At 42.4% G+C, this 25,753-nt stretch overlaps 1 protein-coding gene across 3 annotated transcripts in view; it reads right to left on the reverse strand.

Annotated features, from left to right (window-relative positions):
- The window catches only part of Cald1 (caldesmon 1), a 183,933-nt gene that overhangs the window by 80,257 nt on the left and 77,923 nt on the right, over window positions 1-25,753 (reverse strand). For all 3 annotated transcript variants that reach the window (XM_085840746.1, XM_029478314.2, XM_029478317.2), the window contains exon 3: window positions 11,027-11,138. In XM_085840746.1, the coding sequence (XP_085696872.1) occupies window positions 11,027-11,097 (71 nt within the window). In that variant the 5' untranslated portion in view covers window positions 11,098-11,138. The remainder of the gene's footprint in view (window positions 1-11,026; window positions 11,139-25,753) is intronic.

Here is a 25,753-nt window from a genome sequence, read left to right on the forward strand (position 1 = left end):
CTAAAAGATTTGGAATTTTCACTTTGTCACAGTCTTTAATTTTACAAATATTTCCATTTTGTTCAGTTCAGAAGCCACTGAGCAGCCGTAGGGATGACAGTCCCTGAGTAGCCAGGACATACCCTGTAGATAGTGGCTCAGAGGGAAAAAAATTGTAATTGTAATTGTTAGCTTTCATGGTAAGGCAAGAGGGTTGAAGGATTTTAAATGCCATGTCAACTCTGTCTATAGAAAAAAAAGAGCTGAGTCCCCTTAAAAGTAGCCCTCTTCTTATTCATCAAGGAAAGAGAAACATAGAGGAACATTGCATCTCCCAGAGAGGGTCCCCCACTAAAAATAAAAAAATAAAGGTTTACACAACAGCATTGATTAGAGAAACAGAGAAACTGTTTGAGGAAGGAGTGGGCAGAGCTTCCCATATACTGGAGCTGCCAACAGTGTCTTGGGAAAGGTGCCGTGTAACTAGACCTGATGATGCCCCTGCTCTTGGAACCAGCACGGTAACCCATCATTTCACGCTGCCTGTGTGCTCACTCACTTCCTGCTCAGTTATTTTCCATATCTGCCTCTTGAGTTCCCCCTATAAAATCCTGCCAACAGCAAAAGGTTTCTGTGGGAATCAAAAGTGGAATTGACACTGTTCCTCTAAGCAGGCGCACCAGAGCATCCATCTCCAGAAAGAAAGCCCTCTTTTGTTGCCTAGTTGCGGATGCTGGCTCTGTGAGTTCTCTGAGGCTTTATTTGGAGAGCCCCAAGATGTATGCAGAATTCCCAGGGTACCCATAGAAAAATTGGAAGCATATATTGAATACTATTCTGGAATCTACTAGTTTGATTCCTAAGTGGCACAGGAAGACGGGAGCCAGGGAAGATGTGTGACAGGGGACAATCAATGTCACCACAATGGAAAATATGAACACCAGGAAAATTTCCTATTCTAAACAATGTGGGTTTAAAATATACTCTCTGGAGACTCTCCTGAATGCCCAAGCACAGTGCTATTTATAGTGGCTGGTGTGTACTTTACCAAGATTTTTATTCCAACAAAGGAACTGTATGTAAGGTAGGCAGCCACTGAGTTGGAAAATACACTCTCATATTTTCAACTTAGTCATTCAGTACTAACCTTAAATGTAATATCAGAGATCTCACCAACTTAGAATAACTAGAAGAAGAAGCCAGTATAAATGACAAGACCTTTTAACAGTCTTGAAAAATATGCAAGTATACCTGGTAACTTTCGCCAGACCATCAGAAGCATCAGGTGTGTGTTAGAGAAACAAATGAAGGGAAAAACTCCTTCTGATCAGGAAGATAGTTTTCCAATAGAAGTGAATGTTTCTAGCGTCATTTTTAAACGTTTACAAAGTCGAGTTCTCTGATGTTTAAAAACGAAGCCTTGGAATGTAGCTTACATAGTTCATATGTTAATCAAATCCTTTATTTATATATAGTTCCAAGTTACACTGTCCTACAGTCCTGCTATAAATAGTTAAGAATTCAACACCAGAGGTGTCTGAGTTAATGCAGTTATGACAAGCTAAAGCATGCCTCTAAGACTGCTCAAGAACACTGTTCATGGCTCAGCAAGCAGGAGTCAGGATCTAATGTTATTCACAAAGCATGCTCATGACTTCTTCACCTTCTTCCCAGATGACTGGGAATCCACTGATACAGATGCATCTTCCAGCCTCGGGGTATTGACCTGCAGCACAGTTCTGGACCTCAAGAACCTCCCCTAGAACACTCTTGAGCAACTGAGAGAGAGTTCCCTTAATAACATTCTGGAATATTCTACATTCATTCCTGCCTGCTATTTCCACCTGGTCAAATGACAGTTACAGATGTGGATCTCTCAGACCTCCTGGTCAGTGAGGACAATCAAAGGGATGGACTTGATAGAAGAACGCAATAGTTTTCATTACATTTTTTTTCTGTCTTTCAATGAGAACTCTTGTTCACAGGATTGAAGAGTTTACTCATGTTCCCAGCAGGAGACAACATATGAATCCTTTGACCCTGTGCATTTAGAAAGGCAAATCTCCAAACTGTCTCAAGCAAATAGGCAGTCATTAGCATCTTTATCTGAGAGTTTAGAGAAGTGGTTCTCACCCTTCCCAATGCTGTGACCCTTTAATACAGTTCCTCATGTTGTGGAGATCCCCAACTGTAAAATTTTCCTTGTTGCTTTATAACTATCACTTTGCTATTGATATGAATCACAATGTAAATATTTGTGTTTTCCGATGGTCTTAGGTGACCCCTGTGAAAGTGTCATTTGACCCCCAAAGGGATCTTGAGCCACAGGGTGAGAACCACTGGTCTAGAGGCAATCTTTTGAGTGTCCCTCAACATGGCTCTTTCAAAGCAATCATTTAAAGTCAAGTGACCTCATTCAGAATGTTACTTTAGCTTAATGGATAATTCAGGACTCTGGCTGCCTACCTGAGTGGAGCAGCCAAAGGAAGGCATTGGAGAGGACCCCTCAGGGTATTCAGTGGCTTTGCTAACTCCAAAGTTGAGTTATGAGTTTGTAGGGATGTGTAGGACAATGAGTTAGAGCCCCTCTGTCTTTATCATATCACATTATTTTTTGTATGTCTACTTTTCATGATTAAAATAGTCAAAACAGTTATTTGGAATAAAATGTTCCAAAATGATTTTATAAAAATCAGACATAGAGCTTTCATTTTATACACATACACACACACAGTTGCTTCTGAGAAACTTTCATTATTGCTGTGATAGTATTGGAACCACAAATTAAATAATGTGAAAAAGGAAATTATAATTTCGTAAGGCAAAAATTATTTAAAAATATAAAGAACATACATGAAAATAAACATAAAGACTCATTTAATGGAGATAAAGCTATAATGTGGTAGGAAAAACACTGTCTCTTACTATTTATTGACTTAATCTCAAACCATTGAAATATGTAAAGACTCTTAACAAAAAGGTACAGTTTCTTTCACATATGGATCTTTAATCACTTTCAAGTAAGCTAAACCAGACCTGAACTGAGTAGCAATTAGATGCTAGGCTAAAAACATTGGGGCAGTGACCAGCACAGTGACACTCCAGAGGCCAACTGTCAACTGTTGAATTTCCTGGAAGAGACTAATTTAGTCTATGGAGAAAGCAGTGACAACAGTAAATGCTGACTGTGCGCTATTCATGGTCAGGAACTCATGTGAGGTTCATTGCTATCTTCATGACATGGTGGCAGAAGACTATTAGGAAGCCATTTCCAGGTGATAACATGATGCAGTGATCAGACCCACAAAATTCAAATTCAGAACAACATTACTTTGTATCAGAGCATCAGTATGATTTTAATATCACCGAACACCTATGTCTGACAGTGTGCTGATTTCTCTGCATGGATCGAATAAGCTTGCCAGGTCTGTGAGAGATTTCATTATTCATCTCCACTTATTGTTAAAGACAGAGGGGCAAGAGACAGTGAAGCTGTCTTTCAAGATAAAAAGTAGTAGCTCACAGGTCTGCAGAACGTCACTGCCGGAATACCTAAACACCACACCGCTCTGCTCTTTCCCCAGAGGACTCAGGATCGGTTCCTTATAAACATCATATATAACTGTAAAGACAAATTTACTAGTGTTGTGAGGATTTTGACTAGCTTATGTGCCAGGTTTCTTTTTCCAGATGAGAATAAAGTCATGGACCAGCATGTCAGGCTCTTAAGAATTTCAATTCCTAGGCTGAATGATGATGGCGCATGCCTTTCATCCCAAGCACTCAGGAGGCAGTGGCAGGTGGATCTCTTTGAGTCTGAGGCCAGCCTGGACTACAGAGTGAGTTCCAAGACAGCCAGAGCTACACAGAGAAACTCTGTCTCTAAACAACAACAGCAACAACAACTTCAGGTGTAGTGGCTGAACACATGATGCTTAGATACAACCCTGCTTTCTGATGCTTCACTAAGCACCACAGTGTAGCGTACTTTCATGAATTACAGGTTAGTATCAATTGGTCTAAATGGGTCACTTTATTAGGAAGCAATGGGGGTAAAGATACTGTCAATCTAGAAAAGGGAGAGGAGAATGAGGGAAGAGATTAGGCATGAGTGTGTGAACTTTATTCTTTTGTGGCTAGATACAAATATAGGGAACCTGGCAACAATAACCTAAGAGAGGAGAATTTATTCTGGCTCATGGTTTAGAGAATGCAAGCCATCCGGTCAGGAAAGGTTCGAGGGTGGAGCCAGATCTAGCCTGTGGCAGTGGGAGTGTCAGGTTGCTCATCTCATGGGGTCAGGAAGCAGAGAGACTTGGAGCTGGCTTGTAACTCTCAAGCCCTGTCCCATGTCCATGTTCTGCCAGCTGGGTCTCACGTCCAAAACAGTTCTACGACTTTTCCAAATAGCCTCAACAGCTAGAGATGAAGTGTTCAAGCTCGGGAGCCTGAAAGGGGGTGGGGGTGGGGGGAGGATCCATACACACTGTAATCACAGGGACTGGAAAGTACCTAGTTTTGTCCATTTCCCTACACCCGAGTTGGACTGAAATGAAACAGTTTGAAATATGCATAAGAGGGGGCTAGAGAGGCTGCTCAGTGGTTAAGATGGCTTGCCTTGCGCTCTTCCAGAGGACCCGAGCTTTCTTCCCAGAAAGCTAGTTGGGTGGCTCTTGTAACTCTAGCTTCAGGGGATCTAGCATCCTCTTCTGGCCTTAAGACATATACATAAAACTCTAAGAAGTGTTTTTAAGTAGCCTTCAAACTAAAAGAACTTTAATAGGAAATACAGAAAGAAAATTCTATACCAAAGGCTAGTCGTTTCCCCCCACCACCACACACACACACCCTCCTTTTCTGTTCTTTTTCTTCTTTCTGGAGTAATCAATCTTCTAAGAGAACATTTTTGGGCAAATGTAAGTACCTTAATGATTTATACAGTTTCAGAAGAATGTTTCATTTAACTTCCTAATGGAAAATAATGTTCTGCTCAGACATCTTAAAATGTATTTTTAAAGACTTGTACTTGAGACTCAAGGTCATGATCTAAACATTCTGAATAAGTGTTCTCATGTGGACTTGTCTGTACTCTAACTGTCAATGGGCCTTGGTATTAAATCATGGGGGGAAAACATCAATGATACAGCTCTAGAAGGGGATTTCTGTGGATCAAATGGATTTTTAAAACTTGCTTGTTTTTCTAGAGCAGTAAAAATATTTACTTTCAAATGTCTAATCATCGGGATATTTCAGAAGCCCATAAAAATGTATGACGGATAAAAACAGCTAGCATGTTTTCTTTTGCTTTATTTATGTCTCTGAGCCTTGGAATCTGATAACAGTTCTACAATAGAGGCCTTTCTTCTGATGGAAAGAGGAGCTACCACTGGGTGTGGAAAGCATATGCCGGGAATGTAGTGAGTTCATGACTTGAAAAGTGAGAGCCCTGGCCCTGTGCTTGGTGCAGAGCAAGTCTGACACAGAGTGTGGCCACCAGAGACCTGCTCCCAGAGAGCAGCACCACCAACGGTTGTTTCACGGGAGAAACACTGGAGTGGCTCAGAATCGCGTCTGCTAACTGGCAAAGAATGGCTCAGGGTGAACCCGTTGCCTCTTCCATCTGACAGAACCTTGACAGCCATCAAACCCACTCACCGTTCTTCACAAAACAGCAAATCCTGGCTTCCTAGTTCAGGGTGCTCACATTCTCCAAGATGTATAAATGACAATTATAGTTTTGACTTTTTTAGGTTGTGTTGTTGCAGAGAATCAAATTAACTAATAATCATTAATAGTGATGTGTACTGTTGCAAAATGCCAAACGCTGTGTTAATGCTTCCTCATCTCTCCTCATCCTATAAGAATCTATGAAGTAGATACTTCCATTGCTCTCATTTTATACAGGGGCAAGCAGAAAACTGGAAGGATTGGTTGTCTTGCCAGTGCTCACTCAGCCTTAAGGAATAAGCCGGGGATCGATCCCACAGGCCCTACTGCCAAAACCCATGACCATACGTGCTAAGCTTACCATCTTTGATCATGATACCGCTGAGTGTTCCTTAATTTAAATAGAACAGTGGTTCTCAAACTTCCTAATGCTGTGACCTTTTAAAACAGTTCCTCATGTTGTGGTGACCCCCAACCATGACATTATTTCATTGCTACTTCATAACTGTCATTTTGCTACTGTTATGAATCATAATGTAAATATCTGATATGTGACCCTTGTGAAAGGGTTTTTCAATTCCCAAAGGGGTTACAACCCATAGATTGATAGCTGCTGTTATAGAACATACATACCTATAGATCTGTATTTATGTCCTTATGACTTCCAGCTAAGTTTACTGCTGTGCTGTTATTAGTCCCCATTTACTCGATACATGTAAAGGTCTAAAAGATCTCTGTATTAAAGTCAGAAAAAACAATGCCTCTGCAAAAGTATGGATCCTTCCCTAAAAGCCTATGCACCTACAATCAGCACAGAAAGTCCAGGAAGATGCAGAGGAAGTGATACAGAAGCAGGTGGCTGCAGTTTTATGATGATGAGCATAATGCCCTGAGAACATCAGAGATGCCAGGGGAGAGTGTGCAAGAGAGAGAGAGAGAGAGAGAGAGAGAGAGAGAGAGAGAGAGAGAGAGAGAGGAAGAGAGAGAGGGAGGGAAAAGGGGGGGGAGAGAGAGGGAGAGGGAGAGTATGCAAAACCTCAGAAACAGAAAGAGTAGCAGAATAGATGTGGGCAGCTGTTTGTTCCCATGAGGCTAGTGGAGAATAAAAGCAGCAAAAGTAAATATTTATTTATTTACTCATTCATTTGCTCAAACAGGCAATTGATTAAAATGCCATTGAACTTGAAATGTATACAAATAATGCCTTTTGCTTAGAAACATCACATTAAGAATTTTCTCTGGTTATGCACAGATTCCCTTCTGCCAACTGAAACATCTTTCTTATGCTTTTGGTCAAGATCTCTCTAATCTAATATGGTCTTCCTGACTCCTGGCACACTATCCCTACAGGTGACTGTTGGTCTCTACAGGTCTGTGCAGAACCTTGCACTTTATAGATACTCTTTCTATATGTATATGTGCATTTGTTATAGCACTTCATTTATTTATCTATTTTTTGTGGTGCTGGAGATTGAACTGAGTATGATGGTCAAATATTCCAACCCCAAGAAAAATACCCAGTCCTCTGCCCCGAACAGAGCATAGAGCAAAAGAGATGCCTGATAAAATGTGTTGAGAACAAACGAATGCATCTGTAGCCTTGACCCTTGGACCAACTTTATCTGCATTGACTCTACTGCCATTCCAAAGCTGGCATGGCTTCTTTTTATTCTCCATATCCAGATGACAGTTAAGTCTTCCCCTGCCTGGCCCTAGGTATATTTTAAAGGGCCTTAGAACTGTCTTTAAAAAAAAAAGTAAGATTCTGTATTACGTATTTGATTTCAAATCAAGCAATATCTGACTTATTGCAAACAGAAGTAGACAATTCCAAAAGCAAAAGGGAATGACCTCTGATTGCCTTGAGAAAGCACTCATTCCTGTGACAAAGGAAGCCAGGGTCTGGCGTTAAAGGAAGAGGAAGGGACTTGCCTAAGGTCTTACATGCCCTTTGTCCTCAGATCTGAACTATGATTTTAGATAGCCCTTGATTCCTGGTTTGGCCATCTGTTTCCTGGACACACCCTGAACTTGCCATGGAATCTTGCTGGACCATAAAGTCTAATTTTCACTACTGCCATAAATGATCATTTTACCAAATGCTGATGGAGGTTGACCTAATTCCAGCACAGCAGACCTATACAGTGCCCCCTTGAAACACGAACAGGTAAAATCAGTACAAACATAGGGCCATTGTTAAGAACAAGCAGAAACGTAGACAGAAATGTTGGTTAAACAATATTTGGATAAAGATGCATGTGTTTATTTTAGGTTATTAATGGAGCCTAATAAGCTTTGGCACACAGGCTTTTTTTTACAACCGACACTAACAGAAGATAAATCCTTGTTCACACATCACCACCGCTCTGGGAAGCATGAATGGAGCAGCTGTGTGGCCAGTTCTTAGAGTTCTGGCTATGAGAAAATGAAGCTTATTCACCCCACGTTGTGGCCTGGCTTAAACCACTGTGAGATGCTTCTCTCACTGCCTGTTGGTGTAGAACTCCATCTTACGAGGTGCACACTCTGCTCTGCCGTTCCTCTAGCCCCAGCGTTCTTCAGGTTACTCCTCTGCTCATCTGCTTTCTGTTCTCTTGTTTCCTATGAGTCTTTGAGATACAGAAGTGTCTGCTGATCACCTTCGTTTCTCCCATCTCCGTTCAGACATTTCGTCTTGGTCAGTTCTCGGTAGGCATTTGCTGGGTAGACTGAGAACTCAAGAATCCAGGAGAACCCAAGGCCAGTAGCACTGAATTAGGCAGAGGAAGTAAGAGGTGTGTTCCTCCTGTCTGGGTGGTGTCCACAAGTCTTCAATGTCCTCTCAATTTCAGGTCTGCTCCTTCCCTAGGTGTTCTCCATCTCTCTGCTATGTTGCTCCCTGTGATGTTTCCATTATGTCCTTATGATCTCTTACTCTCTCATATCAGCTTTTGGGGGGTGGGGGAGGATATGACTTCAGCCTTTTTATTGACAATGGGTTTGTCCCAATGGACCTATCTTACACGATTTTCTCTTCTTTCTGAATAAAAAAATCCAAGTTTCCTGTCTTCTAACGTCTGGGGGAAATCCCCATGTTGACGTGGTTTCTACCTGAAATTCAACACTATGACCACGACCACCAAGAATAGAGTCTTCTCACCTTTCTCCACTGGAGACGAGGTGGAGACTTTTCTTGACGATGCCTGATAAACATGCGTGGAGAATGGATGAAGGCACCTGCAGCTCTGAGCCTTGGAAGCGCTGTATTTTACGTTAACTTACTATAGTCATTCGGAACTGGAGCTTACAGTCTTCAGACTGAGTTGTCCCTGCTCCTGTGGGTTTGCTGATTGCCACGTGGGATCTTTTTCCTCCCACCGACTGCTCCGATTCAGGCTCTCACGACTGTATGCTTGATGCCAAGCCTCTAAATCTCAGTCCACCGTAACTAACTAACCGTTATCACCACACTCATCCCTAGTGAGGGTCCTAAGATGCCCTTCCTCTTAAGCTCCCTGCAGCATTCTTTCTCCCTGGAGCTTTGCTTGTCTCGTTTTCATACCTAGTCAGCCTCTCCTACCCCACTCTGTCATTTCTACTGATACATTGTATTCCTCGTGGTAATTTTAGGTTCAAGGAAAAGTTGAGTGGAAATGGCAAGTCTTCCATGCTGCCCTGTCCCCTCCCCTCCCCTCCCCTCCCCAGCTGCAGCCGCAGCCTCTGCCATTATCAGCATCCCATACACAGTGCTGTATTTGTGACTGTGGATAATGTAGCTACACACATGTCATTCCACTTTGATTCCATAATTTGCACTGAGTTCCAGCGCAGTGGCACGCATCTGCCATCATACTATCTCATGGGTGTTTTTGCGGGTCTGACATCCTGTGCTCTGCCTGCATGCTCCTCCTTCTCTCCTCTCCAGCTCCAGGCAACCACCGGCCCTTTGGTCCTTTCCTTAGTTTTGTATGCTTTAAATTTTTATTTATTAACAATTATTTTAAAGTCGGAGAGATACATCTTCTATGTTGGATGCATTCCCCTCTGTCCCTCCCTCCCTCCTTTTATTTTATCGCCTCTTCTGTCTTAGACAGCTTCCATTTTACTTATCTCCACAATTACTTCTTCCGTAGCATACCACAACTCTCACAAAACTTCTGTGAATAGTTTAATCTCAGGGTGACAATAGTCTTTCCTTCATCTGGCATTCATATTTATTCCCAGCTATCCAGCCGTTGTTTATTACTTAGATAGGATTGTCATTAATATTGATTGATAACAATAACAACAGTTATTAGTGATGTTGTTGTATTAGTAATTCAATGTGTTGGCTAAAAGTCATTTATAAAGCTTAATCATCTTCATGACAGCCGCAAAAGTAGGTTTAGATGTAGATATGCCGATTTTATATAAAACAATCCTGACTTAAAGAGAGGCCACTTGCTCAGAGCCGAGTAGCTGCTAAGTGTCAGAGCCATGATGTGATCCTTAATCCGTAGTGCAACGAGCACACCTGTAGACACCCCACCGATAGCCGTGTTCCTCCAGACTTCTCACTTCATACAAGTCGGTAGAATAGTAGAACTCGAGACCCTGGCACTTTTGATTACAAGTTTAGCTTTTCAGTTTTGTACGGCAGGGCTGCGGTAGGTCATTTGTACCCACCATGCTTTGCATCTGTGCACTGGAATTACTGGCATGCAGAACCTTGGGGCTTGTTTCTCCCTGTGAATACTTGGTACACTTTCCTTAAACTACTGATCGAAGCCACATCATTAGAGGCCACTGTCCTTCCGTCTAAGGCCTAACTAAATGTTAAGATACACATTTCCACCCTCGATGTCACATGTCAATGCTTCATTTTTCCAACCACCTGTCCCCTAAGTCACCACCTCAAAGGCTGCCCCACACGTTCCAACAGCTTCCAACAGCCCCCACATCCTCCCAGTCACTCAGACCATCTGTAGTAACCTTCCTGATGCAGACGGCCAGGCGAGGGTTTTTCTAAGAAGAATCAAATCTGAGCTAAGACTCTTCTGGGGCTTGCCAAACTGCTTCTGATAGCCAAGTCAGCATCTTCTGTCATTCCAGTGTTATGAGTGATTTGAAGCCTTTATCTTTATGCATTATCTTTTACCATTACAAATTCTACAATGTTCAGCCTCCATAAATATGCAATTATCTGATTCTCTCTGATCTCCATTTTTCTTGAAATGTGTTTTCTTTTTTTTTTTTAATGCAAAATTTAGACTTTTAGCATTTATACTTTACACCCATAACTGCTTCTTACAAATAGTTTGATGTGCAATATGGACACAACTGGCCCTTCAGAGGGCAGAGTCCTTGTGATCTGAAAACAAGGTTGCTGGTGATGTGAATATCTGTCATCCTGGATCCTTACCTCTCTGCCTCCAGCCGCATCTCCTCCCTCTTTTGTCTCCTGAGTTCTCTGCGACGTTCAAAATCATCCATAGTGAGGTTTCGGGTTTAGGGAACCCAGGTAATATCTTGATCTAAAGGAAAGAAGCGGAGTCAAGATCACCAAGGAGTCATGAGCTCCTGTTTTAGTCCCTCCCACCCCACACCATCATCTTTTCTTTATTTTTAAGAAAAACACCTTAGAATACGGCTAAGGCAACCAGTGGTCAATTGCTGACCTCAAACAGAGTGCACCTTCATTCTAAAAGCTATTAAAACAAGTAAGAGTGCAGATTACATTTAAAAAGTAAGAAGGAATTTCAGGAGACAGAAATATTGATAGCACGGCCTCAGAATGGCTGGATGAACCAGCCCTTTGTCTCTCGCTGAACTCCAGACAACACTTTGCACCCAAATGAACAAAAGAACAAGACAGACAGAGAAAGAAAGACGGAGAGGAAGATGGGCAAGAAAAGAAGTGTGTGTGTGTGTGTGTGTGTGTGTGTGTGTGTGTGTAGGGGCAGACAGAGGAAAGGAGAAATCAGGCAATGCTGCACGCAGGCGTCGTTTGCATAGTCTGGAAGTTAGTTAGCACTGTTTTTGTTTGTTTGCTTGTTTGTTTTAAGTATGCAGAAATCATGGGAGAAAAAAAAATCCCCAGGAAGCAGTATTTTAGAAGGCAGCTAAGTTTTGATCAAACTTTCTTCAGAGCTCAAAAATCCCGGCTCTCTCTCTCCAGATGTAATCCAACCATTTGACCCTTTCCTACCTCCTCTGAGATGACTTTGATTCTGGAAGAATTTCCAGCTCTTCAGATGCTGAGCCTGCTTCCGCTGTGTATCTGTGCCATGCAGCCAAATACTCCAGAATCTCCCTTTGGTCCCCAAACCCAAAATGACTCCCAGGAAAGGGGAAGCGGGCTCCTGTCCCCGCTCTGTTTACAGAGCTGTCAGTGGTTAGTTAAACTAGCCTGGAATCTGGCATTTAAGGCGTGCTGGAAGATTGTTTCCTGTGCAGAGCAGGAGGCCTCCACTTCCTCTGGATTCCTAGGCGCTCGCTTGGCTGCACTCAGCTCACAAAAATATTTTCCAGTGCCTTCTATGTAGATGAGCCGAGCCATTTGTCCAGAGCAAGAAAATCAGCGTGGCAAAACCCCCAGAACCATCATAGGATGGCATCTTTGTTTGGAAAAGATTTCAGGAAAAAAAAAGAATCTGAAATAAATTGGCACAGAAGGTTTTTGCCCTCACCACTTTCATAGTGCATAAAAACAAAAATCAAATCTCAGCCAACAAAAATAAAACCATGCAATGTTTGAGATTTTTCACACTTCCCGCATCCTCTACGGTATTACACTCTTTATGCATCTTTAGAAACTTGGATTTGGTTTTTTATTGGAAGTTTAAAAAAAAACTCTCAATTGTTTTGTTTCACGTTGAGAAGAGGGGTCCCAATACTTTCTAGTCATGAAAGACAGAAGGTTTCCTTTTGCATTTCACCAAACAGATTTTTCTCAGACCAGATATATCAGAGCATGCTTGTAATCACAGGACTTGGAGAGACTGAGGCAAGAGGATTGTGAGTTCAAATCCAGCTTGGGCTAAAGAGTGGGAATCTGTTTCAGAGAGGAACATAAAAAAAAATAAAACAAAACAAAACAAAAAAAACCCCTCTCTTCTCACCAACACCCCTACAATTCTATACATTTTCTAGTCTGAACTCTCTATAATTATTAAAAAAATAAAACTGATCTGAAGGCTTCTATGAGACCACCTGAAAAACTTTCTTCTGTCTGGTGTTCTGACCAAGTGCAGGGTTACAAAGCAGCCATGGGAATAGTAGACCAAGCTGGTAAAGTAGGATGGGGAAATTCTATTTTCTTCCGAGTGTGTGTGTGTGTGTGTGTGTGTGTGTGTGTTGTATCTGCCTATGTGTGTGCATATGTATGTCTCTGTATGTGTTATAGGACACTCACATATCACACTAATCCTGTATATATTTGTATACGCATTTACATGTAGTTTTTGTTGCATAAAACCACCTCTTATAGCTAGAGAAATAGTTACGAGAGGAAGAACTCTGCCCGTGAGCAAACCGTTCTTGCTTTATACTGTGTCAATCCTGGGACAGCCCCCTCGGAGATGGTTAGTGCTCCTGCCTATCGAACCTAAACAGTCATTTGCTGCTTGGCAGCCCCAGAGCTATGCTTATACCTGTATCTTGGAAGGGTCAAAGAATAGCAAACAAGGTGCCCTGAGCCCCGAGAAGACCAGGAAAGCATTGGTTTGTAGAGACAGCAGTGCAGGTAAACAGAACAGAAGTATTTAATGTGGTTGAACATCCCTGCTGGCTCACCCCCATGCAAATTCTTTCTTCAATCTGCCCTCCTACTCCCTACCTTTTACTACTTACTTGGAAGCCAGCTTTCTTTCTTAACCATAGAAAAGCTACTTATGATTTGGGTATAGACTGTGTATGTTACCTGGGGGAATAAGGGACCACGAAAATGTATCTCTTCCTGCAACTCTAACCCAGTGCCCGTGTGGACTATGTCCTGTGACTATCTGGTGGAAAGAAAACACATGTGTGCCTTCTGTAGTATGACTTCTGGTTGCTGTGTGTGTTTACTGGGTTTATGTGTGTTTGTATAAATGTGTGCATATGTCTGTGCATCTGTGCTTATGTGTGTGTGTGTCTTTGTATATGTTTATGTGTGTATTTGTGCATGTTTGTTTATGTGTGTATTTGTGTAAGTGTTTTGTATGTGTTTGCGTATATATATATATGTGTTTGTATGTGTGTGTCTGTGTATGTACATGCTTGTTTGTATGTGTGTGTGTCTGTGTGCCTCTGTGTGTGTGTGTGTGTGTTATGGCAGCAGAGAGGTACATTTATGAGAATGGCTCTTGGCTGGTCTTAAAGCAAGACACTCTCATATCACACTATTCCTGTGTAGGAGAAGCCATGTCTGGATAGAATTCTAAGTGATGCTCTGACTTAAAGCAGCACACATGTCCCCAGATAGTAGTGTCTCGTTTCCTCTCCTTCCCCCAGCCAGTGCTGAACACTTTACAGTAAAACTGGTTAGGAAGTAACTCAAAACAAGCAGAGTGGGAAAAGGTCCAGGCAGAGAGCATTTAGCAACCATGAAGCTCTTAGGTGTCACAAGTTAGACAAAGCACAAGAGGAAAAAGCAAGCTAAAGGAGGTTTCCATGTAAGGGACAGACAGACATTCCTGACAAATTTTAGGAAAATGTAAATGTAGAGAGGGGTTACTGTCACGCTGTTCAGAGAACTCTGAGGGGACTCCTTTAGTTAGGAAAAAAACAGTCTTTGCAAAGACAGATATATCTTTACCCAGGACTGTATTGGTCTTTCTGTTAAGGTTTCTGACGTTGGGTTTTCTTGAAAGCTGGCCTGCTCTGTGAATAAGGAGTAACTTGGTGCTGTGGGTTTCAGAAGGCGTGGTCACACTGCCACTTCCTTGGCTAAAGATTCTACAGAGCTCATGGTCCAGGTGAGAGGCAGGACAGGACCCGAGTCCTTTCCTCTCCGGCTCTCCAGCACCTCAGGGTCTCTCGAGCTTCCCTTTCCTCTTCCTGCACTTCTAAAGGGTGGAGGGGGAAGTGAGATGCGTGCTTCCTCCTCCCCCCTTCCTCTTCATTTGTGTTCTTTTTGTTCTCTCCCCAACCCCCCACCTCCAGCTGGCTTGGAACTCATAGAGATCCTTCTGCCTCTGTCTGACTTTGTTTCTTCTCCATCTCCTTCTCAAGATTGGGAAAAGTATATCTGCATCCAGTAAATCCAATTTGATTATTTTCCTTAAAAACTTGAGCTTAATTTCTGATTAGTATTCTTTAACCAAGAAATTGTTCTTTTGGTGTGTGTGTGTGTGTGTGTGTGTGTGTGTGTGTGTAGGCAGATAGTGATATTCATTTTTTAATAAAAAAAGCAAAAAACATTTGTTCATTAACAATAATATATTTTAGAATCATACCACAGCGAAACAAACAAACACGTTTCTCAGTGTTTTCAGATTCCTGCCACATTACACGTTAAGATTCAATTGAGGGACAATCAACTGTTATTTCCAGTTTCCAAAATCATGTTTTCAAACATCTATTAATCTTCATACCCTATCATTTAAATAGCTAAAATTTATATCTAAAGAATAAAGTACATGTGCTAGGTGGGGTGGTTCATGTCTTTAGTTCCAGCACTTTGGAAGCAGAGGCAGAGGCAGAGAGATTTCTCTGAGTTTCAGGTCAGCCATAGCTACATAAAGAGACCCTGTCTCAAAAAAAAACCCTGACCCCCCCTTAAAAACCCAAAAGAATAAAATACATGAGGTTCAGTACTTTGGAAGAACTATGTCCCATGGGGACCTGCTCTTCTTTGTGTGTCGTTGTGGACAGTTTCTCTATCACTTTCTGCCTGTTCTTTGAGACAGGGTCTCACACTGAAACTGAATCTCACCCAGTTCAGTCAGACTAGCTGACCCTCAGGCCCCAGGAGCCCTGCTGCCATCCCTCCAGATGGGATTACACACACAGCCCCAGCATCTTACGCAGGTTCTGGGATCTGAACTCCCGTCCTTATGCTTGTGTGCCATGCATCTCCCTGACCCCAAGACATTTGATATTTTGTTTTACATTCATAAAACTGTTGTTATTTTCTTCTCTGGGCATATGGCCTTACTGTAGATATTTCCCGAAAATCTCTCAAAAGAATAAATCTGAGTGTGCTTTTATATGGATCTGAATATGTGGCACGCCTGGGCTGTCTTAGATGCATGTGTGTGTGCACATGCACACACACACACACACACACACACACATTTATAAGTGTGTTAAAGCAGGAAAAGGTCCTGGGTAGGGTTTCCAACCTAGCATTCAATTATTATGGGATGGGACCTTTATGGACAACCGTGCCCCATGAATTCCAAACCACCTGAAATCAAATGATGAGTAGACAGGAGAAGAGGAAGTCCCCAGGAATGTGTGGACATTGCCCCAACTATCTTAGGATTAGTAAGAATAAAGCCCCAAGGATCCTGAAGGAGCTAAGGGCAGGCTCCCTCAAGGACCACTTATTGGATCTATCCTATATGATGTACTGGGCCACTTTCTTTTTTTTTTTAGCTTTTAAAATTTTTGATTAATAAATTCTATTTTTCAGAGGATAGCCTAGTTGGCCATCAATGGGAGGAGAGACCCTTGGTATTTCGAAGATCATATGCTCCAGTAGAGGGGAATGCCAGGGCCAGGAAGCAGGAGTGGGAGGGTTGGGGAGCAGGGTTGGGGGAGGATATAGGGGGCTTTGGGGATAACATTTGAAATGTAAGTGAAGAAAATATCTAATAAAAAATGCCTTAAAATAAAAATAATTCTATTTTTCAGAGCATAGAACAAATAGAAAGAAGAGAGATGCTTTACAATCCCTCCCCTCTTTCTCTGCTTACTTGTCCTAGTTAGGTTGAATTGTGCCCCTGAAGAGAGTGAGACAGACAGACAGAGACAGACTATTGAAACTCTAGTCTCCCACCTCAAAATGTATCCTTATTTGGAATAGGGTCTTTGGAGATGTAGCAAAGGTGAGACCAGCCCTATTCCAATACTAGGGTGTTCTTCCTTTCTTCCCTTCCCTTCCCTTCCCTTCCCTTCCCTTCCCTTCCCTTCCCTTCCCTTCCCTTCCCTTCCCTTCCCTTCCCTTCCCTTCCCTTCCCTTCCCTTCCCTTCCCTTCCCTTCCCTTCCCTTCCCTTCCCTTCCCTTCCCTTCCCTTCCCTTCCCTTCCCTTCCCTTCCCTTCCCTTCCCTTCCCTTCCCTTCCCTTCCCTTCCCTTCCCTTCCCTTCCCTTCCCTTTCCTTTTCCTTCTCCTTCCTTCCTTCCTTCCTTCCTTCCTTCCTTCCTTCCTTCCTTCCTTCCTTCCTTCCCTCTGCCTCTGTCTCTCTGTCTTTCTTTTTTCTTTTCTTTTCTTTTCTTTTCTTTTCTTTTCTTTTCTTTTCTTTCTTTCTTTTTTTTTTTTTTTAAGAAAATTTGGTACAAAGGAAGACATAGACAAAGGAAAAGTCATGTGGAGACACAGAGGGACCACCATGATGTGGAGAGTAAGGATTGGCACAAATCCTCCCTTGTCATCTTCAGAGAGAACCTGGCCTTGCCTAGCTCTGAACGGACGTCTTCAAACCTCCCATACGGTGGGGCTTTGATATAGCAGCTGTAGGAGACAAACACACTTCATTTCCAGTATCTTGCAGGACTGTAGTGCATATGTTACAGGTGGCAACCTCATGCTATTACACACTTGAGTCCATAGGGAGAGCGCTCTGTGATTATGTGACAAGCATACTGTCATGTGTATACCACCACAGCACCATACAGAAAAACTTCATGGCCATGAACCCTCCACCCCAACCCCATGCCTCATCTATCTCCCTCTTCTTCGTCACAGCCATCCCTGAACTATGATCCTTCGTGCCTCTGTAACTTTGGCTTTTCCAGAATGTCATATTCTTGGAATCACTCGCTTTATGGATGTCCTCTTCAGACTGATTTCTTTCACTAACAGTAAGAATTTATACTTCTCCCATGTCTCCTTATTTTTTACACAGTCTCATATGTCTCAGACTTACTATGTAGCACAAGCTGGCTTGAACAGACCTTTCTGCCTTAGCCCTCCAAGATCTGGGACTACAGGCCTGCACCACTATGTTCAGCTTCTTCCAAATCTTTCCATAACTGCATAGCACTGCTATGTTTAAAAAGGCGACTTGTGAGATAGCTGTTAAATCCTCCTTGTTATACAGAATTTCAGACCTGTGTGCTCAATCACTGTATTATTCTTGGGCTAGCCTAGCAATTGCTGTTTTATTTCAGAGAGTGCCTTTAAACGGTTCTGAGAGAAGCACAGTCAGTGTCCTCCTATTTAATTCATGGACTGTAGGAGCTTAGATCAGAGTGTCCTTTAAAATGCCCCTACCTTCAGTCTTAAGTCCATTTAAATTAGGGAGCTAACAAGTCACAAGGGATCTCTTATTAGTGCTTTGTGTGGGGTGTTAGGGAATAGGGAGATATCTGACACCATGGTGGTGTATCTTAAAGTTTCATATCTTTGATATCCTAAGTGTTTCTTCTCTGATATCACATCTTCTTTCTTCTCCACCCCTTTCCTTCTCCCACCCCATCCCTGTCACACCTTCTTTACCTCAGATCTTCTCTCTTTAACTTGCTGTGTGCTGAGCCTCAGTGTAAACATCTCTCTACCATCGCAAGGAAGTCTGGTCTCCCAACGCTTATGACTATCATTAGATGAGACCTTTTTAAGCTAGTTTTTTTTTTTAGACTTTATTTTTTATTATGTGTATGCATTTTTGTCTCTGTGTGGGTATATGTACTTGAGAACAAGTGCTGAGAATGGTCCGAAGAGGGTATTGGGTCCTCCGGAGCTAGAATAACAGACAGTTGCAAGCCTCCAGTGTGGGTGCTGGGAACCCACATTGATGGGCTTCTGCAAGGGCATCAAGCACTCTTAACTGATGCTCCATCTCTAACCTCTAAACTAGTTTTGCACCCGATGAAGCCCCACAAAAGCGTCTATATGGACAATACCCAGTACACAATTTACATACCACTGCTGTGTGCTTAAAACTAGAATGCAACAGTAATGGGAAGGGGTGTTTGTCTTCCCGGAAGCTGTATTCATTTCCATTTCTCTCAGTCTCATATTCCCTCAAGCGTCTGTCTGGCTCTAGCTGCTATGTTTTGGATAGAGGTTTGGTCTTTGATATGGTGACATTATAAGGTGGTGAAATCCTTAAGAGGAGGGCTTTAGTAGAAGATTATCCAGCCCAAGAGACCCTGAAGTTGGAAAAGAACTAGGGTTAGTCTCAAAGGACCCTGGACCTCTTACTTGAGCTGCTATAAAAAACAAAGCATGAGTGGCCCTTCCTGCTCTCTGGTTTTTTGTCTTACTTGAGAAGATCTTCACCTACAGATACTCAGGCCACTGTGATGCCATCCACCATGTCTTCACTGAGCAGAAGACAGTTCCTTCTTTATAAACATCTATCCCCATGCACTTTGTTAAAGCAGAAGAAAATACACTAACATACAGGCAGATCTAACGTCCACTTCCACCTTGGGTCATGCCTGTCTCTGACTGTCTCTATTTGTGCTCGCCGTTCAGAGCTTCATGGGAGAAAGTCGGGGGCATATTTTGTTTAGTGCAAAGACTTGTTTTAATATCAGCTGGGCTGTTGCTGCAACTCAGTAACGCTTCTCTTCATCAGACAGCTATCGGGTGATTTCTGGTTATAATACACTGCAGTAGATTCACCATCATTGCTCTTCAGGGTGACTCTAGTTAGTTCAGTTCTTTGACTGTCCCCTTTATAAACTTCTGCCAAACAGTGCCCTGAACTTAAGAGTTTGAAAACAACAAAACAAAATAAAACCAAGATAAATCAAGCTCCCTGAGTTTTTCTTTTCTGCAAGTGAGTTAGTTGGACCAGATAGCATTCAGAGACTCATCTTTCTCCATAGAATGCTGTCAGTTTATTCCGTCTCCTGTGTAGTAAAGGTGAAGTGCTAAGCACGACATACCTATGTTTTCTCTTTTAAGTATAAATTATTTACATACAAAGTTGGTTTTTCAAAAATCTTATGATGTAGAGATTGCTAATCCTCCTCTTAAGCTGTCAGTGACACGGCAGGCATCAGAGATTTAAAGATGTGCGTCTGACTAGCTTTCAAATTCGTTTTATGTTTTTCTTACTATGCTCTTGTTCATTCTACCCCATCCACCTACCAGTCTCCTTCTCTTTCTTTACTATCCAGTCATCAATTCCTGACTCAGCTTCCATCTTCATCATGATGCCCAAATGAGGACCTCCTTGGATCCATAACTCATTTCAACAATTAATTAATAATCTTATCATTCCCATGGCACATCAGTCATGTTCCTTAAGTGGCATTTAGTACTTTATTGATATTTTACTTCTCATGCATTTTGATCCCCAAGGCCACTGGAGGATAATATAGTCATATGAAAACAGACCCTTCATGGCTGACCCATAGCAGGCTCTCAGGAACTGCACCTCAGTTTAGTCAGTGCCTCTTTAGACTATATTTCATCACATGAGTATAGGAAACATACTCCTGTACTCAATTCATCTCTCTCCCTCTCTCTGTACTTTATTAACTGTAGTGTTTACAAAGTAAATCAAAGACCTTGATACTTGATTGTATATGAATCTCAGAAGTTATGCAAACGCACATCTGTGGTAGTTCTACAGTAAATATGACAGAGTTTTCTTTATGACTGTAGAAAATGAACTTTTGTTCTTAAAAAAGAAAAAAAATCCAATACATCAACATGTCCTGCTCTTTTCCAATGAAGAGTTCTTTTGAGACGACTTAAAAACCAAATAAACAAACGGGTTGTAATGAACAGTTTGGGCTTAACTTTCTCTTAACCTTTACATCTTTTGTCAAAAATCTGTGCTACTTAAAAAATACATGCAGTCCTCAGAGTACATTTCTCCAGACCTGCAACATGGCGGTAAGACTCCAAACCGCCAGCCCGAGGACGCTTGCTCTCTCTGTTTGGTTCCAATTTTAGCATATGTGCTGCTGACGTGAGCACTGGACGCTTGCTCTCTCGGTTTCTTTCGTTTCTCTAACCACTGGACTTCAAAGCACAAAGCCCTCTAAGAGGTTAGCAGGCTGTAACCTGCTTTGCCCTTTCTCGATGTTCAGTCTATTAAAAGCACCTCTCCATCTGTGTTCCCCATCTATGAAGCAGGAGACCTCTCGACTACCACACTACTCAAGGCAATGTCTTTGAGACTTCTCTTCCACCTTCTGGAAGTTGGCCAGCGTGTGACTGTAAAATGGTGCTGTTTGTATCTCCTGGCCTTGGAGAGGAACACTTGGGAAGACAACATGCTTAATGACTGTAAGTGGCATCTTGAAGTGTCACCATGAATAGTAGCACTGCCATTTGGATGCTTTCTGTTTCTCAAATCTCTGAGATTATCATTATTGGATTTTTCCCAAGTACAAAGAGGAAATTCAAACCCATTTCAAGGAGTTACATGGAGAAATAGGTAAACTTGATATTAGCTTTTGAACCACAGCACATAAGTAAGAGATGAGAATGGATACTGGACCAATCCCTGGACCAAACTGAAAGTTGTATAGAAGGGAGATGCAGAACCCCGTGCATCCGGTTCCCTGTAACAGTTGAGTTGCTTCTTCTTAATGTACTCGGAGGGAGTCAGTCTGAAAGGAACAGGTTAATACCAAGTAAGATTCAGCCTGTGGGTACTGATGTTTTCTTGGACTCCAGAAAAAAGTCAATGTTAGAGGTGACTCCCCCTAAGGCCAAGACAGAGGTTCTCTACTAACTGTGTCCATGTGATGTAAATTAATATACAGATCTGCTAAAACAGAGAATAAAGTCTGACTGTTCCCTCTGAACGTGTTTGTCAATAACAGAAGCATGCACACAATTATCAGAGATAATTCAGACGGCAAGAAAGAGCTCCCTCTGATAGAATGATCCAAGGATTCTCACGGATTAGGTGCTTGCAACAGAGAAGTGGACTACTAAGAGGTGAACATTTATCCCTGGAAAGAGTACAGAGGGCTGCGGTTTGAATGTGAAATGTCCTCCACGGACTCCTGTATTCTGACCACTTCTCCCAGCTGCTGGGGCTAGTTTGGAAAGTTGTGGAGCCTTCAGGGGACGGAGCCTTGTAGGAGGACATATTCGCTGGGGGGGGTGGGCCTTGAGGTTTGACCAGCAGCTCTGTGGTCCGGTCCACTCTCTGCTTCCTGACTGCAGACACAGTGCAATCAGTCATCTGCTTTGCCCCACTATGACTTCTCTTTTGTGACAGACGACATCCCTCATTAAATGGAGTCAGAATAAACCCTTGATTTTGTAAGTTGCGTTTGCTGGGTATTTTGTTATAACAATGACAAAATTGGAAGAGATGATATGGCCATTTGTGTAAAGTTAAAGTCAAAAAGATTTTTAACTATGTAAGTCTTCATTGTCCTGACAGTTCACTTAAATGTAAATAAATCAAAATACATTGAAGTTAAAACTCAAGCTCAGCTTCACTAATCCCATTTTTTCAAGTACTCAAATCACATATGCTTAGAGGCTGCAGAACACTCCAGATAATGAAACCGGGTGTAGTGACGCTTTTAAATCGCAGCGCTTGGGAGGCAAAGAGGAACTCGGATCTCTGTGTGTTTGAGGTCAGTCTGGTCTATGTGATAAGCTCCAGGATGGCCAGGGCTACAGTGTGAGACACTGAGGCTTCCTGCCAGCCAGCTTAGCCCGAACAGTGAGCCGAGACACCCATAAGAGGCTCTGCTTCAAAAATACCAAGTTAGAGGGGTTCAGAAAAATGCCACCTGAGATTGTCTCTGGCCTCAAAAGCCTCCAAGCCTCCTTTTTAGCTACAGACCCACTCATGCACACATGTAACACGTGTGCACATATACAGAAGCATTAATAAAATGTGAGGTGTGACTAGAGATCCTTACCTAGAAGTGGGAGTATTCCCTAGGTTTCCCCATTGGTACCCTCTGTATAGTCCTGTGGGCGGTCTTTGGGTGGGGTCAGTGCTGCTTGACAAGGCCCTTGCAGCTGAGGCAGTGAAAGGATTGGCAAATCCCAAAAAGAGGCCAGTGAGTCACCTGAATAAAGATCGCTCTTCAAACTGAGTGACAAGGTCCCAGATTGGTTTACTTGGAAATAAAGATTAGAAGGTTCTGAGACCCCCTCACCCCCTGTATGTTATATATAATAATTTTCCTTGCTGGCTTACTAGGACCTGCTTGGTCTGCTTGGTTTATTCCATAACACTATTTGGTTTGTGGCCAAATACCAGATTCAGGGCCAGGTTGGAAGAATGGAGATGGTGGGATGCAGACCCATTTATGTTACCAGGAACAAGGCCAAGGTGTATCCCAGAGGTGTCTTTTTTAGAGCTGTGGTTCCCCCCAACTCCCCCAGGAACGGGTAGTATCCTGATCACACAGTAATTACTCCTTAGTGTCTGTCTGTCTCAACTTCTGCTTGTTCTGTTTCAAGCCTGAGACAAAGGGGTGAGGTACCTATTTAACATATCAAAGAAGACAGGTTCTCCTTGAACCTTCAGGTTCTCCTTGCATCCCTCAGTCCCTACCTGTTACAGGGTGTGGCTGGTAGGCTGTATCTTCTACCCTGAACTCTCCAGCCCAGAGGCTAGGCTGACTTCCCCAAGATGTTCTTCCCTATATACTCCAGACATCTTGTACCTTTGACCTCCTGGATGCTGACCTGGTTCCCCTCTCTCCTCTCTCCCTTTCCACTCCTTCTCCTCACATGGCCCAGGAGCATGAGCATTCCGGACTCTCTCAGATGTTTCTGACTCCGGTCGTGCTTTCCTTTTTAGCTACAGTAAACTTTCTCTTCCACACCTAGGGGCATACCTTTCCTTTCCTTTTTTATTTCTTTTTGATTTTATTCAGTCTTGATGATCAAATGCATCTCTGTGATTATGAGGCCAATAGAAACTGTCTTCGAGGAATTTATAACCTACAAAGGAAAGCGCTGAAACCTAACCAACAGACATGACCCATTATGCCTTTTGGACACCATCGTCACATCAGTGAAGTGTACAAATTGACAGATGAAGCGAATGAGAAAGGGCTTTCTTCTTTTCACAGGAGCCTTCCAGACAGCAGGTCTAACTACTCCATTAGTGGGGAATAGCTAGACTTTTTGTTACAATGTGGCTCATACTGGAGACTTGCTTAAGACAACATACTCATTGACTTGAGTCCAGAATTGATCCAGCGATATATTCCTACCAACCACTTTGTGTGTGCTGTACAGATCACTTAGGTACCTGTCAGGCTTCTCTAACTGACGGTGGGATCCTTCAGGTGATAGCTTTTATTACCCTTTGAAATTCTTAATTCTTTTTCTTTGACTCAGCATCTGCTTCATGCTTGTTAGACTGTGATACACTACAGAACACTGCTTATTCGTTGGCAGAAACTGATACACAGACAAATTTAGTGAAGGCTTCATCTGAAGGCCACACCTTTAGTGTAACTCTTTGTGACTGTGGGATTGGTGGTGGTGGTTGAATGGAGCTCTGTTTTATATTTGGATTACAGTTATAGGTTTTTTTTTCTCCTCTGTAGAGGAATAACCTTGTGTTAGATAGAAGGGTGTTCTAGTTTTGGGAAGGAGAGTGTAGACAGACATCTGTATTGGAGGGGAGAGGTTATCAAAGAAGACATCTGTAAGGAAAGATGAGATGGAAAAGCCTCAAATGCCCATGGCCTTTGGAGGTGCCACTCCTCCATCATAATTAGAAAACCTTGACATTGAGAGCTCATTTAAATGCTTCCATCAGTCTGAAAAAAGAAGTGCAGCCCGATTTTGCTCTCTAACCATGCTCAGTAATTAGAAACAGAAGGCATGGTTCTGAATGTTTGCTTAGGGGCCTTCCCTCCCCAGGCCAGGGTTCACTAGCCAGTGGCCACAGAACTTCTATCTTTTCTCACCATCTTTCTTAGGAACCCCAGCCTAGGTCAGAAGAGTGTGGGGCTGACATAGGCATACCCAGGAAGAAGATGGAGACCTTGGGGACCATCTAGCTTTAAAATTCTGGGAGGAATGTCATTGAGCCTGCCAGGTTTACTCTTGGGCTATAAAGTTGCTTTGCATTTGAAAGGTAAGGAGTTTCCAGGAAGAGAAGATCCATCTTCAATCCCAAGAGTCCAAAGAGGGTTCTCTGTGATACCTGGCTTGCAGTAGCATTCTGATTTGTTTGAGAACAAGAAAGTTTTGCTTATGACTGATTCTGGATTTTTTTCCCCTCTGTTTTCTTAGTAGAAAGCCCATGCTTTGCAAAATGTAGGATTAGCCACAGGCAGCAGGTTTGGCTTCTGACGAAATCCACAAAGGAAAGAGGAGAAAGGACTTGTAATTAAGGATTTTGATTTGACGGGTACCTCATTTGTCAAATTAAAACATGTGGCCACCACTTGCTAAAGATCTTGAAAAAAATTTTTTGAAATAGGTCATTTCTTATTTTTCTACCTGACTTAAATCCTTTTTGGGACCCCATTTGCATTCTTCAATTATTCACACTTAAACAAAAGCTGTCTACACTCTGTAAAAAGATGACTAAGCAATTTTGAATTAAGTAATCAAAGAGAGTCCTGCCAATTTTAGAATAATTAAATTTCAGCAGTTTAATATAAACAGTTCCAAGAACTACATGTGGCCTACCAAAAGTATAGATTACAAGTAGTCCGTCCTGTGGCCAGCTGGCAGTCAGCTTGACCTATTAAAATAGAACTGGTCAGAATTCAGAGTATTATTTTTCTTTCCTCCCCCCAATATTTTTCCTGAATCCACATTTGTTTCTTTGGGAATGTTTTCAAATAGACAAATAACAACAATAATAAAGCTATTGTGGAATTTTACCTCTTGTAAACTAACTAGCATTTCTCTTGGGAACTATCAGAACTCACAAATCATTCCAGTGTCAACCCTGTCTACCCAAGCATCAAAAAATGAAATGGAGGGAATAAGCCCACCTTGTCCCCACTGAAGGGACAGTGTCACCACTGGACAAGTGGATGTGTATGTTAAGCCACGTGCTCATCAGGTGCCAATGCATCTTACTGACT

The sequence above is a fragment of the Mus caroli genome, unplaced genomic scaffold (genome assembly GCF_978045245.1).
Source record: "Mus caroli unplaced genomic scaffold, Mus_caroli_1 scaffold_7, whole genome shotgun sequence".
NCBI classification, from domain to species: Eukaryota; Metazoa; Chordata; class Mammalia; order Rodentia; family Muridae; genus Mus; species Mus caroli.